The 13,269-nt window shown below is 46.4% G+C and overlaps 1 protein-coding gene across 1 annotated transcript in view; it reads right to left on the reverse strand.

The window, feature by feature from the left end:
- Positions 1-13,269, reverse strand: part of camta1a (calmodulin binding transcription activator 1a) — a 274,741-nt gene that overhangs the window by 43,255 nt on the left and 218,217 nt on the right. Inside the window, 1 exon segment of the mRNA XM_053425641.1 lies at positions 10,720-10,791. Coding sequence (XP_053281616.1) covers positions 10,720-10,791 — 72 coding nt within the window.

The raw sequence follows: 13,269 nt of genomic DNA on the forward strand, positions 1-13,269 counted from the left end.
CAGTTTTCATTGCTTAAACATTTTATAAGCACCAAACTTAAAATTCACAGAAAGGTCACACTAATATTTTTAATACAATACTTAATAAGATTTCTCAGTAATATCATTTATGTATGAAATATTTTTTACGTAATGAGGGTCTTCTGCTACTTGAACGGCGGCAGTTGTGGCTGGGGGGGGTTCCACAAAATAGTGATGAGTTATTATGTATTTGATTTTAACATTTTATTAAAGGGAAGGAGAGAGAGAGGGAGGGCGGGGGGGGGGGGGGGTGTAGAGAGAGAGCAGCACTGAACATGGCTCCCCACTGGGATTCAAACCAAGGGCAATGAAAAGGGAAAAAAAGGCAAACATCAACTGAACACATTCAAATTGATTGTTATCGCACACTTGCAAATACACACACACACACACCCTTACAGACTCGTGAATCCACACAACTCCCAACTCGTGCACACACCCAAACAAAAACACAGACCCACATATAAATAGTGGCAAATGTTTATATAACGCAGAAATCTAATTCTTGCAATCTGAGCCTCGCAAACTCAATTCCCCTCCGCTGTCTGGCCTCCTCGCGTTCCACTCCTCGTGAACGAATGGGGTCAGTATCGTCACATAAACATTATCCTCTGCCCCCCCCCCCCCTTCCCCCCCTTTCTCAGTGAATGGATGCTGAGCACTGGTGCATATCTACGCAGGGATGGCAAGGGCACAGAGGAGAGAAAATCAATACTATATCTCACCTCTAAGCACAATCCCAACCAAAAGCAGCTGGAGTTTGCAGGTTGCTCCATAAACTGGACGGCTTCATCTGGCTGGTCGCTGTGTCGGTGGATTGCTACAGTAATGCACTACAGCACAATGGCCGAGGCCAGAGCCTGCCAGACACGGAGGTACACACACAAACACACACGCACACACACACACACACGCACACACAAGGAGACAAACTGCACACTAACAGAGGCTGGGGAATAGCCACAGCAATGAGAAAAACTCTCATGAGGCAGGAACAGGGGTTGACAAACACACTTCCCGTCCTACACAAGCGAGGAAAAGCACCACTGGACCATTTGGTCAACCTTTTCTGTGGACTCACACACATTTGCACACGCACGCACACACACAAGCACACGCACACTCAGACACACACGCACGCGCAGGCATACACAGAGGAGGGCCCTAAAAATACTTGCTCTAAAAATAGCGGGCGGGAAGCGGGAAACAGGACTGAGGCTATTATTATTACGCACACGTCCTGCCTGGTCCCACCAAGGCAAAGGAAGAGACTAATGATTTTCCTGGTGCAAGCAATTAAAAAACTATTTGTCACCTGCCAGGCTGCATATGACGTTGGGGGCCTTGGCGGAGCACCACAGAGTAAATCTACATATACACACTGTGCACACACAAAGTGGGTTGCATCATAGAAAGCGGACCAAAGGCAGAAATGGTGCATGGGAAACAGGTGAAATCGGAGGGGTCACGGAAATGAAAGGGGAACATGAAGTAAGACTGGAGGAAATGTTCCCTCGGCTGGAGGAACAGAGAGGCTAAAAGGCTGATTTATCCGGACAGGTTAATACCAGGCCAGACAGCACCTCAGACAGCACACTGCCATCAGGAAGTCATGTAATATTTAGGATCCCGCCAATGAAAGTCATTCTCTTGCTTCTGGGCTCCTGGCTAAAATAGATATGTATATTGCCTCCCTCCACCTCCTCACCCCCCTAAAAGCCTCACTTGAACAGAGAGACATGTTTCTACCTCGAGTGTCTGGAACATGCAGGATAATACACCGGCTCATTTCCTCTGATTTGCTGAAGTCCCGGGGGAGTTTCTCTAAACGGTTTCATGAATTTGAGCAAAATCACATTTCTTTGAAAATCAACATTTTAATTTAATGAGTCCCAATTCAGGCTGTGCTGCAGTTTTCTTATTAGGAGGTAAACAACGTAAACATTGCAGAGAGATGAGGAGCAGGCTGTCAAATCTGAGTTATCAGAGAGGGCCACTGAGAACTCACTTTTTCCTATAGAGCTCTCTCTTATGGGGCTGTGAGAGGAAAAGAGTCTCACTTTCGGAATGTATGAGAGATCTGATGCCACAAAGGGGAGAATCATCAAGCTGAATAACGCCTCCGACTATTTACAATGAATATCTTCACATGCGGCCATAGGAGGCCAATATTGGGCTCCGGGGGCAAAGGGAGAGAACCTATATATATTGGAGGTGGGCAGTAAACAATATCAAGACGAGCGTTATGCCTCCCTTGCACTACATAGCCCGATCCAGCTTCAAGCATTTTCACTCGGCTGCAGTAATTTACGAGGCAGCTCGTTAATGTCGGGTGATTTGCGCTGCTCGTTTGCTCCCGCTCATCTCTACCAAATGATATCATCTTCTACCTCTAATCGTCTACCTCTAATCCCCCGTTCTCAAAGCACCTCCTCCCCACCCACCTCTTGTTTCCTCCAGTCCTGCCATTCCTCCACTCCTACCCATCCACTTTTTGCTTTCCCTCTCCTCCTCCTCCTCCTCCTCCTCCTCCTCCGCCCTCCTCCACTCAATCTCCGTGTCATGTCAGGTTTGCGTGGGTGAGTTTTGAGATGGGGGAGCAGACAGAGATGGGAGCTGAGCCATCCCACAGAGGGGTGTGTGTGTGTGTGTGTGTGTGTGTGTGTGTGTGTGCATGCATGTCTGTGTATGTGTGTGTGTTCAATATGACATCTATCCAGATCAAAAAAGACTAAAAGAAGACTGGTTTGACTCTGAAGGCTTTATGTGCCCTTGTAGTTACTTTTCCACTGCCCCCTACTGAGAGAGAATGAGAGCAAGCCAAAAAAAAAAAGAGAAAGATTTTCTTTCAAAACTTGCAGAGGGGAGAAAGCTCAGCAATCCTGGGGAGACACAGTGGCGGAGAGAAATAAAGACAGAATGGTGGGATGAGGGGCGGGGGTTACACCAAAACAGACGGCAGGAGGAGAAAGGGAAAGAAAAAGAGGACATGAGGGAAGAAAACAGATGAAAACAATGTTCATAACAGAGATTGTTATTGACAATTAGGGAAACAAATGGCATTGTTTTTATCCATAATAAAATACCTCTGAGTCTCCCAGAACTGCACCGTTCACTCCAACTAACTAAACCGATTCCAAACTTTCTCTTTATCTTACATCTCTGCCACAACCCGTCCTCAGCCTCTTCATCTCTAACCCACAGAGAAATCAGCCTGTCTCAGACCAGATGCAGCCAACACCCGCACACAGACAGATTTTCACAATGAAAATTGCCAATTATAGAAATTGCAATCAGGGCTGTTGGTTTGTGTGTTGATGAGTGGGAGCTGGTTAAAGGGGAATTGAGATCAATATCGGAATGGATGCGAGGTGAATGACTCTGGCCTTATATCACGAGGGCTTTCAGATACCAACTCCCCTTTGCTCTCCTCCTCTGTCATGAGCACACGCTTCCCCTGTCTTCCTCCTTACTTCTATCCTTCCCTTGCCCGTCTCATCTTTCCCTCTATGACACGTTCAAGTGATCGTGTCGGGATGTCAGCCCTCATCCACGGCTAATTGGGGCTCAGAGGAGTAATCAGGGCAGGACAAATCGGACAGTTCTGGTCATTAGCTGTGACCAGTGTTTTCTGGGATGCTGGGAGATGCATGTGCTCTGCTGCCATCGCGCCTGAGCCTGCATAGGGACACAGGCAGGCCCGTGGCATGACATGAGCGGGGACACACAGATTGGCATAGCATCAGCCATGGGGCCATTCTTGTCTTCTGCTTTCTAAGACACACACACACACACACACACACACAAACACACACAGGCAAGTAAACATAAATAAACCTGGCTGGTGACACTTTGCGCACAAACCCTTATTATCTAATTTTGGAGAGGCAGAAATACACTGCTCAGAGGAAAATCCATCAAGCGCAACACTGAGGGTTATATCAAATCAGGATTTTGGTTTGTCGCCATACTCTTTGACAAATGTTAGTGCCATTTGAATCTCAACACTCATTATCAGCAAGGAACTTTAACATTTGTTTCCTGCCCTGGTGGGTGAGCCGGCTCTCCGTGCTCTTTTGAGCTGGCCAGAGTAAAGACAGCGGGAACAGGGGGAATAACATGTAAAATATCGGTGTCAATAACAATCTTGGAAGTCACAAAATGTAAACATGTCGATGGCTGCTCCTTCTGAAAGTGGGGTGCATGACTCTGGAGTGAGATGAATGTCAATTTGTCGCACTGGCAGAGCCTTAACCTTTCAGGATAACTGAATTATTTAAGCACCACGTACCTGTTGTGGGCCTCAGTTTCTCCATCTGGGCTCAGACTGGTTAGGAGGCTGCAGTCTATGGCCACGCACGGCTCTTTGGCCGCAGAGTGAAAATGGCAAGACAAATGCGGCGGGGGATTTGTGATAATTGGCCGTGCTGGTGGGCTAGGCGACGGGCCTCGAGAAAAGGTCGCAGGCACTGAGGAACAGATCAGTCTGCCAGAAGGAGGGAGGCTATTTGTGTCTCGGGGGTTTCGCTCAACTTCTCTCTCTTTTTATGGTATGGAGGGGGGGCTGCTCCAGCAGGGGCCATTAATTAAGCACCAGCATAACCTTCAATTTGTTTAGAGGTCAGAAGCCTAACTGTGACTGTTTTGGGCACAGACCAACTCCGATCCAACTCCATATTTACTCTTGCAGTAGGTCTGCAAGTAGGTCTAAAGAAAGGTGAGAGCGGGGAGGCAGACATATTTGAATGTTTATGAGTAGATAGGACAGACATGTTTGATGTTAGATGCACTGTGTCTGTTTCGACTGCACACATGGAGGAGGAGAAGTGAAGGAGATGAGGGGAGCCACAGGGACATGGCTCACACTCTGACATGCTCGTGAAGCAGCTGTTCTCCTCATGGCAGAGAGTGGGGGCCTGCCAGCAGCAGCATGCTGCCGAGAGCACCATGGTCTCCCACCATAGCACAGAAACAGAATGGCACCGTCTGATACACATATACACACACACATCACACAGAGACAACCATGTGCATACGCTAAGAGACGCGCATACACACACACGCCCGCATTGCATATACTGCCAAGCATTCTGCTGCCAGTCCAGCGTTGAGGATTTGAGTGGAACAGTAATGTCAGGCTGCGGAGTCAAATTCATATGCTACAAATCTGATCTTCTACTCTGTAGAGGTGCATTTCCATTTGATACAAACAACAGCCTGCATAGCTAAAGGCAATTATATTTCTACTGCCTCCGTTTGCCCTGAGGTTGTAGACAGCCAGTCAAAACCTCGCCAGGTTTTCCTGCCTCTCTACCCTCTCAGTGAAATCAACAGAACGCTGCCCAGGCTCATCCATGATTTATCTCAGTGAAATATTCATTATGTAGCCTTGCATAGTCTGGACGTATCTGATGTGAATCTAGACCTGACAGCTCTGCTCCATCATCACACATCACCTGGGCCACTCGGAATCCGGCACCTGTCTCCCACTGCTCAGCACAGAGGCAACTAAACTGATCCGAATGAATAGAGGATTCTGGTAGATATAAAGAATCCATCTGCCTGCCTTTAGCCTGCAGGCATGTTCTCTCTGGGTCTGTAGCTGCTGTATCCTGCTGCCTGCACACCGACCTGTGACGGATCATCACAGCGAAGGAGCTACTCAACTTTTCCCATTCAATTAGCTGGAGAGAAAGAGCAGAGGAGCGGATCCTGGGGAGTGAGACATGATGAGTACATGTGTATTGGAGCCTGCACATGAGCGGCTGACAGCCCTGGCCAGGTGTATTGATCTTTGGAGATTGGTGAGCTGGGTTATGAGAGGTGAATGGCCCGGCAGTTCAAGGGCACTGGGTGTTTTTTTTTTTTGGATAAATTACCAGCACCCCCCCCCCCCCCCCCCCCCAAATGGCTCTGATGTGGCAAACAGTTAGAAAGGTTAGGGCAGAGGAAGTTTCAGCACCATGGACAGCGCCGCAGAGCCGACACTGCCCGGAGTCGTCTTTAATCACAGAGTTATCACTCAGCCTGTCCAATTAGGTAACCTTTGAGTTATTCCACAAATTAAAATGGGTGAAATACTGTCTAATAGTGCCGGAATGATCACCGTACAACAGTTACAAGTCATTTCCCTACGTACCACCAATTCAAGTGGTTCCAAAGTCATTACACTCTGAAGGACTAATGTTATAAAATAAAAAAAATGTAACCGCAGTGAATGGTGATATTAATAATGTATTCGTGTGAGACAAGAGGATAGAGCAAAGTGGCCCAAGCCGAGGAAGGTAAGAGGGAGAAAGTGATAGCTGTGAAGAAACAAGGTCGTCAGCATTCCCTCCTGCCTTACGAGTCATTTCATTATCTCATCCCTCTCTCTCCCTCTTTAAAGTAGGAAAAGCGGGAGAAGCTATTGACCTCTCTCTGTGTTCGTGGCAGGCGGCGGGACAAATGAAGTTTCCCCTCAGACCCCCTCCGTATTAATATCATAATTATCCCCACCTCTTTGCCCCTGTCGGCCGGCTCAAACTCCACCGTCTGATTTGATGGAGAGGCGAAAGCGGGGAATTACATTCGATTAGCACTAAACAAGAGGAGGGGACATGAAGAGATAGAATCAATCAGTGCCACGACGACAGGCAAATCTTTTGTATCAATGAGTGCGTGTCTGTCTGACTGTGAGTGTGAGTGTGACTCATAACGGCTTGAGGACAGTCTGACTGGTCCTAAAAATCCCATAGGTATGCCTTTATGTATCTGGTTATGCACACTGCACGGCTGACAACATTTAAAGAGGGGATCCATAATGTCAAGATGTTTATGAAGGCTTGGGGACTGTCGTTTTTTTTTGTATATAAAATATACCAGAGCCCCACTTTTTTCTTACCAGAAGCAGAGATTTGGGAACTTCTTTTGAGTGACAAACCACACAGTCTGCTCTGGGCGGCTCTCTGTCTCAGCAGCAATTTGGATTCATTGTTTGCAACCCCAGATAACTGCGGTGGTGCTTTTCTTCAGTCTCAGCCATTTGCGGGGATGGACCAGACATTTTAAAGTGCTCTAATGCCATAGAGAGGTGGAGGTAGTGTGGTGGGAGGGGGGGATGAGCAGATTGAGAGTGAGAGGTGAAAAGAACAAAAAGAAAATGAATAGAGTGAGAGAAGACCCCCCTCGCAGGTCTTCAGTCCCGTCCCCTGTCTCATTACCAAGGCTTTGACTCAATAAGGAGTGGATAAAGACTGGATAAAGAGGCACACACCCACAGACTAACCCCCACCCCACCTCCCTAAAACACCTTTCGGCATCACCACTCCATCTGCCTGCCTCACCTCTTGCTTTCTAGCAGCTACACACACACATACCAATATCACAAAATACACACACCAAGACACACTGTCCCCTTTTTCCCTACTCTGCTGTATGTTTATCATTTTTTTTGCTTCACATCTTGAAATCTATCTGTCTTTCCATCACTCCCTTCAGAGTGGATGTTTTTTTTCAACCTAACTTTTTTAAAGTTGTGTCCATCTTACTCTTTCTCCATTCTCAGTCTGTCTCCCCCCCATCTACCCTCACTGTCCTCTGTGTTCCCTCCCTGTCGCTGATGTGTAATAGGAGTTATTTTCATCCCTGTCTCTCCGTGACTGTGGCCGCTGGATGGCTGAATATTTACATTTTTCACTCACTGGTGACCTTTCCCTGTTGCCGCTCTGGGAGCTCCAGTCTCCTTGCCGCTCTGCTGTTGATAGACTACTGCCTGCAAATCTCATATGGACACAGCAAATGGTACACTGGGAGTCAGGGACAGAGAGTTCAGAGACTGTGCAAAGGCGGGAAAAGAGAGAGAGAGAGAGAGAGAGAATGTGAGAGAGGCTGTTGTAACAGTTGTATGACTGAAACTATCTTGAAGAGACTGAGGTAGTGAAGGTCTCTCTGCATGTAGAGAGATACTGACTCAAGAGGAGTAATCTGGTGTCATCCTGAATGTGGTTCTCTGTCAGTGCAGATGGTCTTTAATAAACTGCCTGGAAAGAGATGTGAATCTTGGGTCTCAGGAATCCTGAGACCCAAGAAGGTTTTGTGTAGGGAGGATCTGCTGAGCAGTGTGGGAGAAGGAGAGGTGAGGGCCAAGGATTCACTAACCAGTTGTTCTCTGCGGCAACAGGAAAGTAAAGTTGAGTCAGTGAACTCCTCAAAGTTTGATGAGTGCTTATGTGTGCGAATCCTAAAGCTGACAGAGACAGGGTGAAAAGGAAGGCTGTGCTCCAGTCTTAAAAAAAGTGACTCAGTGTGACCCCAGCTCACGGTGTTATTCACTCTCTGTTCAGTGCAGAGTGTACACATGCTTCTGAAAGTCTGCATGTGTCTTTGTGTGTGTGTGTGTGTGTGTGTGTGTCGCTCCCTGGAACCATGGCTGTGCGTCATTCACCAGTCGTGCTCTTTTTGGCCTGAATTTGACTTTGAGAATAAGCTCACATCTTTTAAGTCGGTCTTAGAAAGAACAGCTATGTGTCCGTATGTGGAGGAACATACTTTAAATACGTCCCTACACGTCCCTTCCAACTGCAATTCCCTGAAAATGACAGAGGGAATCCACAGCCCTTTGCTCTGTGCTGAAATACATGCTTATAGGCTTCAAGTTAAATCAAGAGGGTAGGTTTGTGTTGCTACTGCTTTGCAATGAAACACTTTTGATACTTAATGGAAGTTTATATTAAAACAACTGTAACTTACATTGATAACAAGAGTCAAAGTGTCATATTAGGTTTAGACTTTTTATCTCCACACTGACTGTCTACCCCGCAGGAGAACCAATCCTGCTCATATGTGATTGGTCAAATCACATCTTGTCCCTTTAGTACACATTCTTTATATTCACATGGATAATTTATAGTAACTTACCATCCTGTTCATGAGGATGGGATATTTCCCTGGCCAATATAAACATAAGGAATGATTACACCAGCCACTAACTATGTCAGTGTACACATGGGGATGTGAGGGACGTACTAAAAGCTACTCTTTCCCTTAAAAGAACTCGGGCCTCCCCAGTGAATTCAGAAAATCAACAAAAGATGACCCTGGGATTTAGATAAGGGATAATACTCAGCCTTAACAAACTGAACAAGTACAGATACAACTCTGTGTCAGTATGTTAATTCCAGAATCACTCTGATATATTCTATGTACAAGTATTTCATTGTTTTTCTTGCTTTCATTACAGAGCGGTTATAAAATGACACTTTTCCTCTAATCATTTGGAAACTATATAAAGGTGAAAGCAACCTCAGTGGTTGAGCTGAATGAGCCCAGAAGAGACAGGAAGAGAAATGCCTTTTTTGTCGGCTTGTGTTGTTATTGCTGAGTGTGACACACACCGAGCCAACAGAGAGAAATAAACAGTTGTTGTCTGAAAGCTTTTGTTTGCTGTGGGAACACACTAATTATTTTGATTAGTATTTAAGCATTGTTGGAGCCAGGTTTTCTCTGTTGTGGTTTTGCTAGCAGCCTGCTCTCCTCTCTTACTAACAGAGCATAAATGGATTTGTCTTCGGCTCTTATTCAGTAGAGCCTAGATTCTGTGAATCAACAACTCTCGTCTTCAAAACACATAGAGAAAGGAAACAATGAAAGTGTATTTATCCCAAAGCTGTTAGTTAATTAAAGATACAGAACTACAGACAGATGGACGAATGGACAGACTGACTGACACACAGATAGGTATATAGATACAAAGAATAATAGATAAAACGATTGATAGAACTACAGATGATAGATAGACAGACAGACGGACAGAATATAATCGTAGATATAATAATATATAAAACAACAGAACAACAGGAAGATAGGTAGATATCGACAGACTGAGAGACAGGACAATAAATATAATGATAGTTAGAACGACAGACAGACAGACACATAGACAGATAGATACATAGAATAATAGATAGAACGATAGATAGATAGACGGACAGACAGAATAGAATGACAGATATGATAATAGATAAAACAACAGAACAACAGGAAGACAGGCAGATATATATCGACAGACAGACAGAACAATAAATAGAACGGCAGTTAGACAGACAGACAGACAGATAGATGTAAATAAATAAACAGCACACCCTTGCTCTTTGTGTGTGTGCTTTATGCTCCCTTAATATTGTGTGAGTGAGAATGGTTGTACGTATCAGGCACCTTCCAGCAATAATGGCTGCCATGCTAAACGAGAATGATGAGATGTATTGGGGAGGTGATCACAGGACGACTATTTACAACCACTCTCAGCCTGCGGACTTGACGAGCCACTGTAAGCACACTATACTGTACAGGGAACCTCTTCCATCATGCTTTTACTGCCCATCACTGCAGCTGTTAGACAGGGGAGATGGCAAAGCTTTTAGCGGGCTGAGATACCGTCCTCTAGCTGGACGGCGTGTATGGGCAACGCCATCAGAAAAGTGAATGACCGGGGTAGATAAGGGAAAATGGAGGCCGGGGAGAGAGAAAAGAGAAGAAAGAGGGAGAGGTGGCGGGGGGATAGGTTGATGTCTGCCTGCTGGCTGTCAGAGCAAACTGCTTCGGTTAAATGGAAACTGATATCACGCAACTCATTCAAGTTCTTCTGGATAGGCCGGGAGAGTTTGAGAGCAAAACTAAAGTGCGGTGAAACTGTAGAGGAGGAAAAAGAGTGGATCTTACCTGGAGCAGCCAGTAGCACCTGCGGTGGAAGGTGGGGATGATGGAGGAGTGGACGTAGCAGCCATACAGACACTGGAAGGGAGAGAGAAAGAAGGACAGAAAGAGAAGAACATTAAACTACAGTTAAGTACAGACAAAAGGGTGACCTCTCTGCTGACCATGATAGCTGTGACCTTTGAACCCCTGACCCCTTCCCTCCTGATGACAACTCCCACATGAACCCGCCGGGAGATGGTCCAGCTATTGTTCTAGAAACAAAGACCAGAAGTGAGAGAGTGGACGAAGTAAAACCAGTGCACCCCCTCCGCACTGTCCCACAATCACCATGACTCCTTCCTTCCCCTCTCCTCCACTTCTATACAGTCCCGTCTGGAGAGACCCCCTGACAGAATGATTCAGGTGCTCCTTACTCAACTCCCCCCCCCCCCTATCAACACACAGGGCACCCCAGCACATAACTAGAGCACAGTGTTATTAATATCCTTATCGTAAACAGATAATACCGCGCCTGGGGGCTCGTTACCGTGGAGAGAGCTAGGCAGGGCTGATAACGCCTCTCGGTATCTGGCAAACGGGCCGGGAGACATTTTTCACCAGCCAGCAGCAGAGGAGGGGGGGGGGGATAGGAGCAAGGCAGCACTTATCCTCCTCCCGTCGTCTCTCCTTCTCAATCTTTCCGTGGAAAACTCCTGGCCCAGGCTCCCAGGTGACCCAGAGGGATGGCTCGCCTGCTTTTGCTTGTTTACAGCAGCAGAGAGAGTCTACAGCAATCTACCCCACCCGCCCTCCACCCCCACCAGCCATGAAAAATTGGGGAGAAAAAGTGCTCTTAAGTCAGGATGCTCTGCTCTTGCAGGAATGAATCAAACAAAGCAGGTCGGGAGAGCTGAGCGTCAAGTCCATAACATGTGACTGTTTGTTTGCAAATGAGGAGAAACCACATCCATAGAGTTTGTGCATGTTCCTACATTCATCTTTATCCAGCAGTCGTGTGATTCAAATAAGTAACGCTGGGGTTTTGGGGCACTTTGGATGTGAGTGAGTGGGCGGTGTGGAAGGAGAGAGGGAGGGTGGCCTGGCATGGGGACATTGGTTTTCATTGCTTGGAGGACTATGTGATAAACAGACGCCTTGTATGTGTGTGTGTGTGTGTGTGTGTTATGTGCTCGCCTGTTTTTAACTCAAACCTAGTTAAAAAGAGAAGGAGAAGGACTCTGTCTGTACAAACACCCATTTAGCAACATCAAACTGTCTGATTAATTATACCAGAGAGCCAGTGCACAGCTACACGACTGGGCACATGGCGAGAGACACATTACACAGCTAAAAACAAACACATCACACAGATGCACAAACACGTGAATGTGGCACACACACACACACACACACGCACACACACACGCACAGAAGCACAAAGACGTCCTATGACCAATTCACAAACAACAAAAGTCACATCATCCTCGACTGTTTCCCCAGGTGTTCCATTGTTCCAGTCACATCTATTGTGAACTGATTTCAGTAGGACCCAACTCTGCATGTGTGAGTTTGAGATAGTGAAGGCAAGCTGACTTCCTCCTCTTCTTATTTTTTTTTCTTTGCTGTACTCTCATCCATTACAGCTGTCTGAAATAGGATGTATGCCTCCGCCCACCCCCATAGCTCTGTTATCCATTACTCTACGCTTGCAGCGGCCAGACACTTCCTCCCACTCCCACAGTGCATTGAACATCACATTACTACAGTCAACTACAGCTGCTGCAAGCTCACACATTTCTCCTGTGCAGTTTTGGGAGTATTTATACTGTTAACGTTACTTTGTACTCTTTTCAGGGATAAGTTCAGTCATGATGCAATATTTTTACATTTCAGGCGTTGAGCTGTTTCTGCATTTCACTACGAACGTGTGTTGCACTGCTCGTGTGAAAGGTGCTTACAAACAGAGTTGCCGGCACTCTGTCAATTTAAGATTTGACTTTAAACTTCGACTCTGCATTCCTTTTTTCAGCGATCAAAGAATATGGGCGGCGTTAAAATGCTGCTTGTGCTCTAAAAAAATCGTTGCTGTCTTGTTAATTCTGATTACAGGGAGTTTATTGATATGTCATGGTTAATGCTGCGTTAGCCTAAAGCACTTGGCCTATTGAGAGTGGGCTGTGTGCACTTGGATGAGGCTATGGCATGCTTCTCAGAATTGACAGGTGGGCCGGTGCAACAGGCCTCGGTGACTAGGGCGACTGGGGAGTGAATAAATTAGGCCCCAGGCTGCTTTCCTCTCCCTCTGTTTACTCCATTTCTCAACCACACAAAGCGGCGTGCCAGACAAACAAGCCGCTTAAAGCATAACACAACTGTTGCACCTGTCAGTGCCAATATACAGTAGTCATCAAACACGATCGCACACACACACACACACGTAAGCTGGTGCATCACCTCAGCTCCACGTAACGCCCCCACCAACACACGCCCATACGCACACATGCAGAATTAGACAATGAGCGCGAAACTACACCCATCCATTAACATGGAAGTAGTGACACGAGCACACACACA

This window comes from Pleuronectes platessa, chromosome 6, assembly GCF_947347685.1.
Source record: "Pleuronectes platessa chromosome 6, fPlePla1.1, whole genome shotgun sequence".
Taxonomy (NCBI): domain Eukaryota; kingdom Metazoa; phylum Chordata; class Actinopteri; order Pleuronectiformes; family Pleuronectidae; genus Pleuronectes; species Pleuronectes platessa.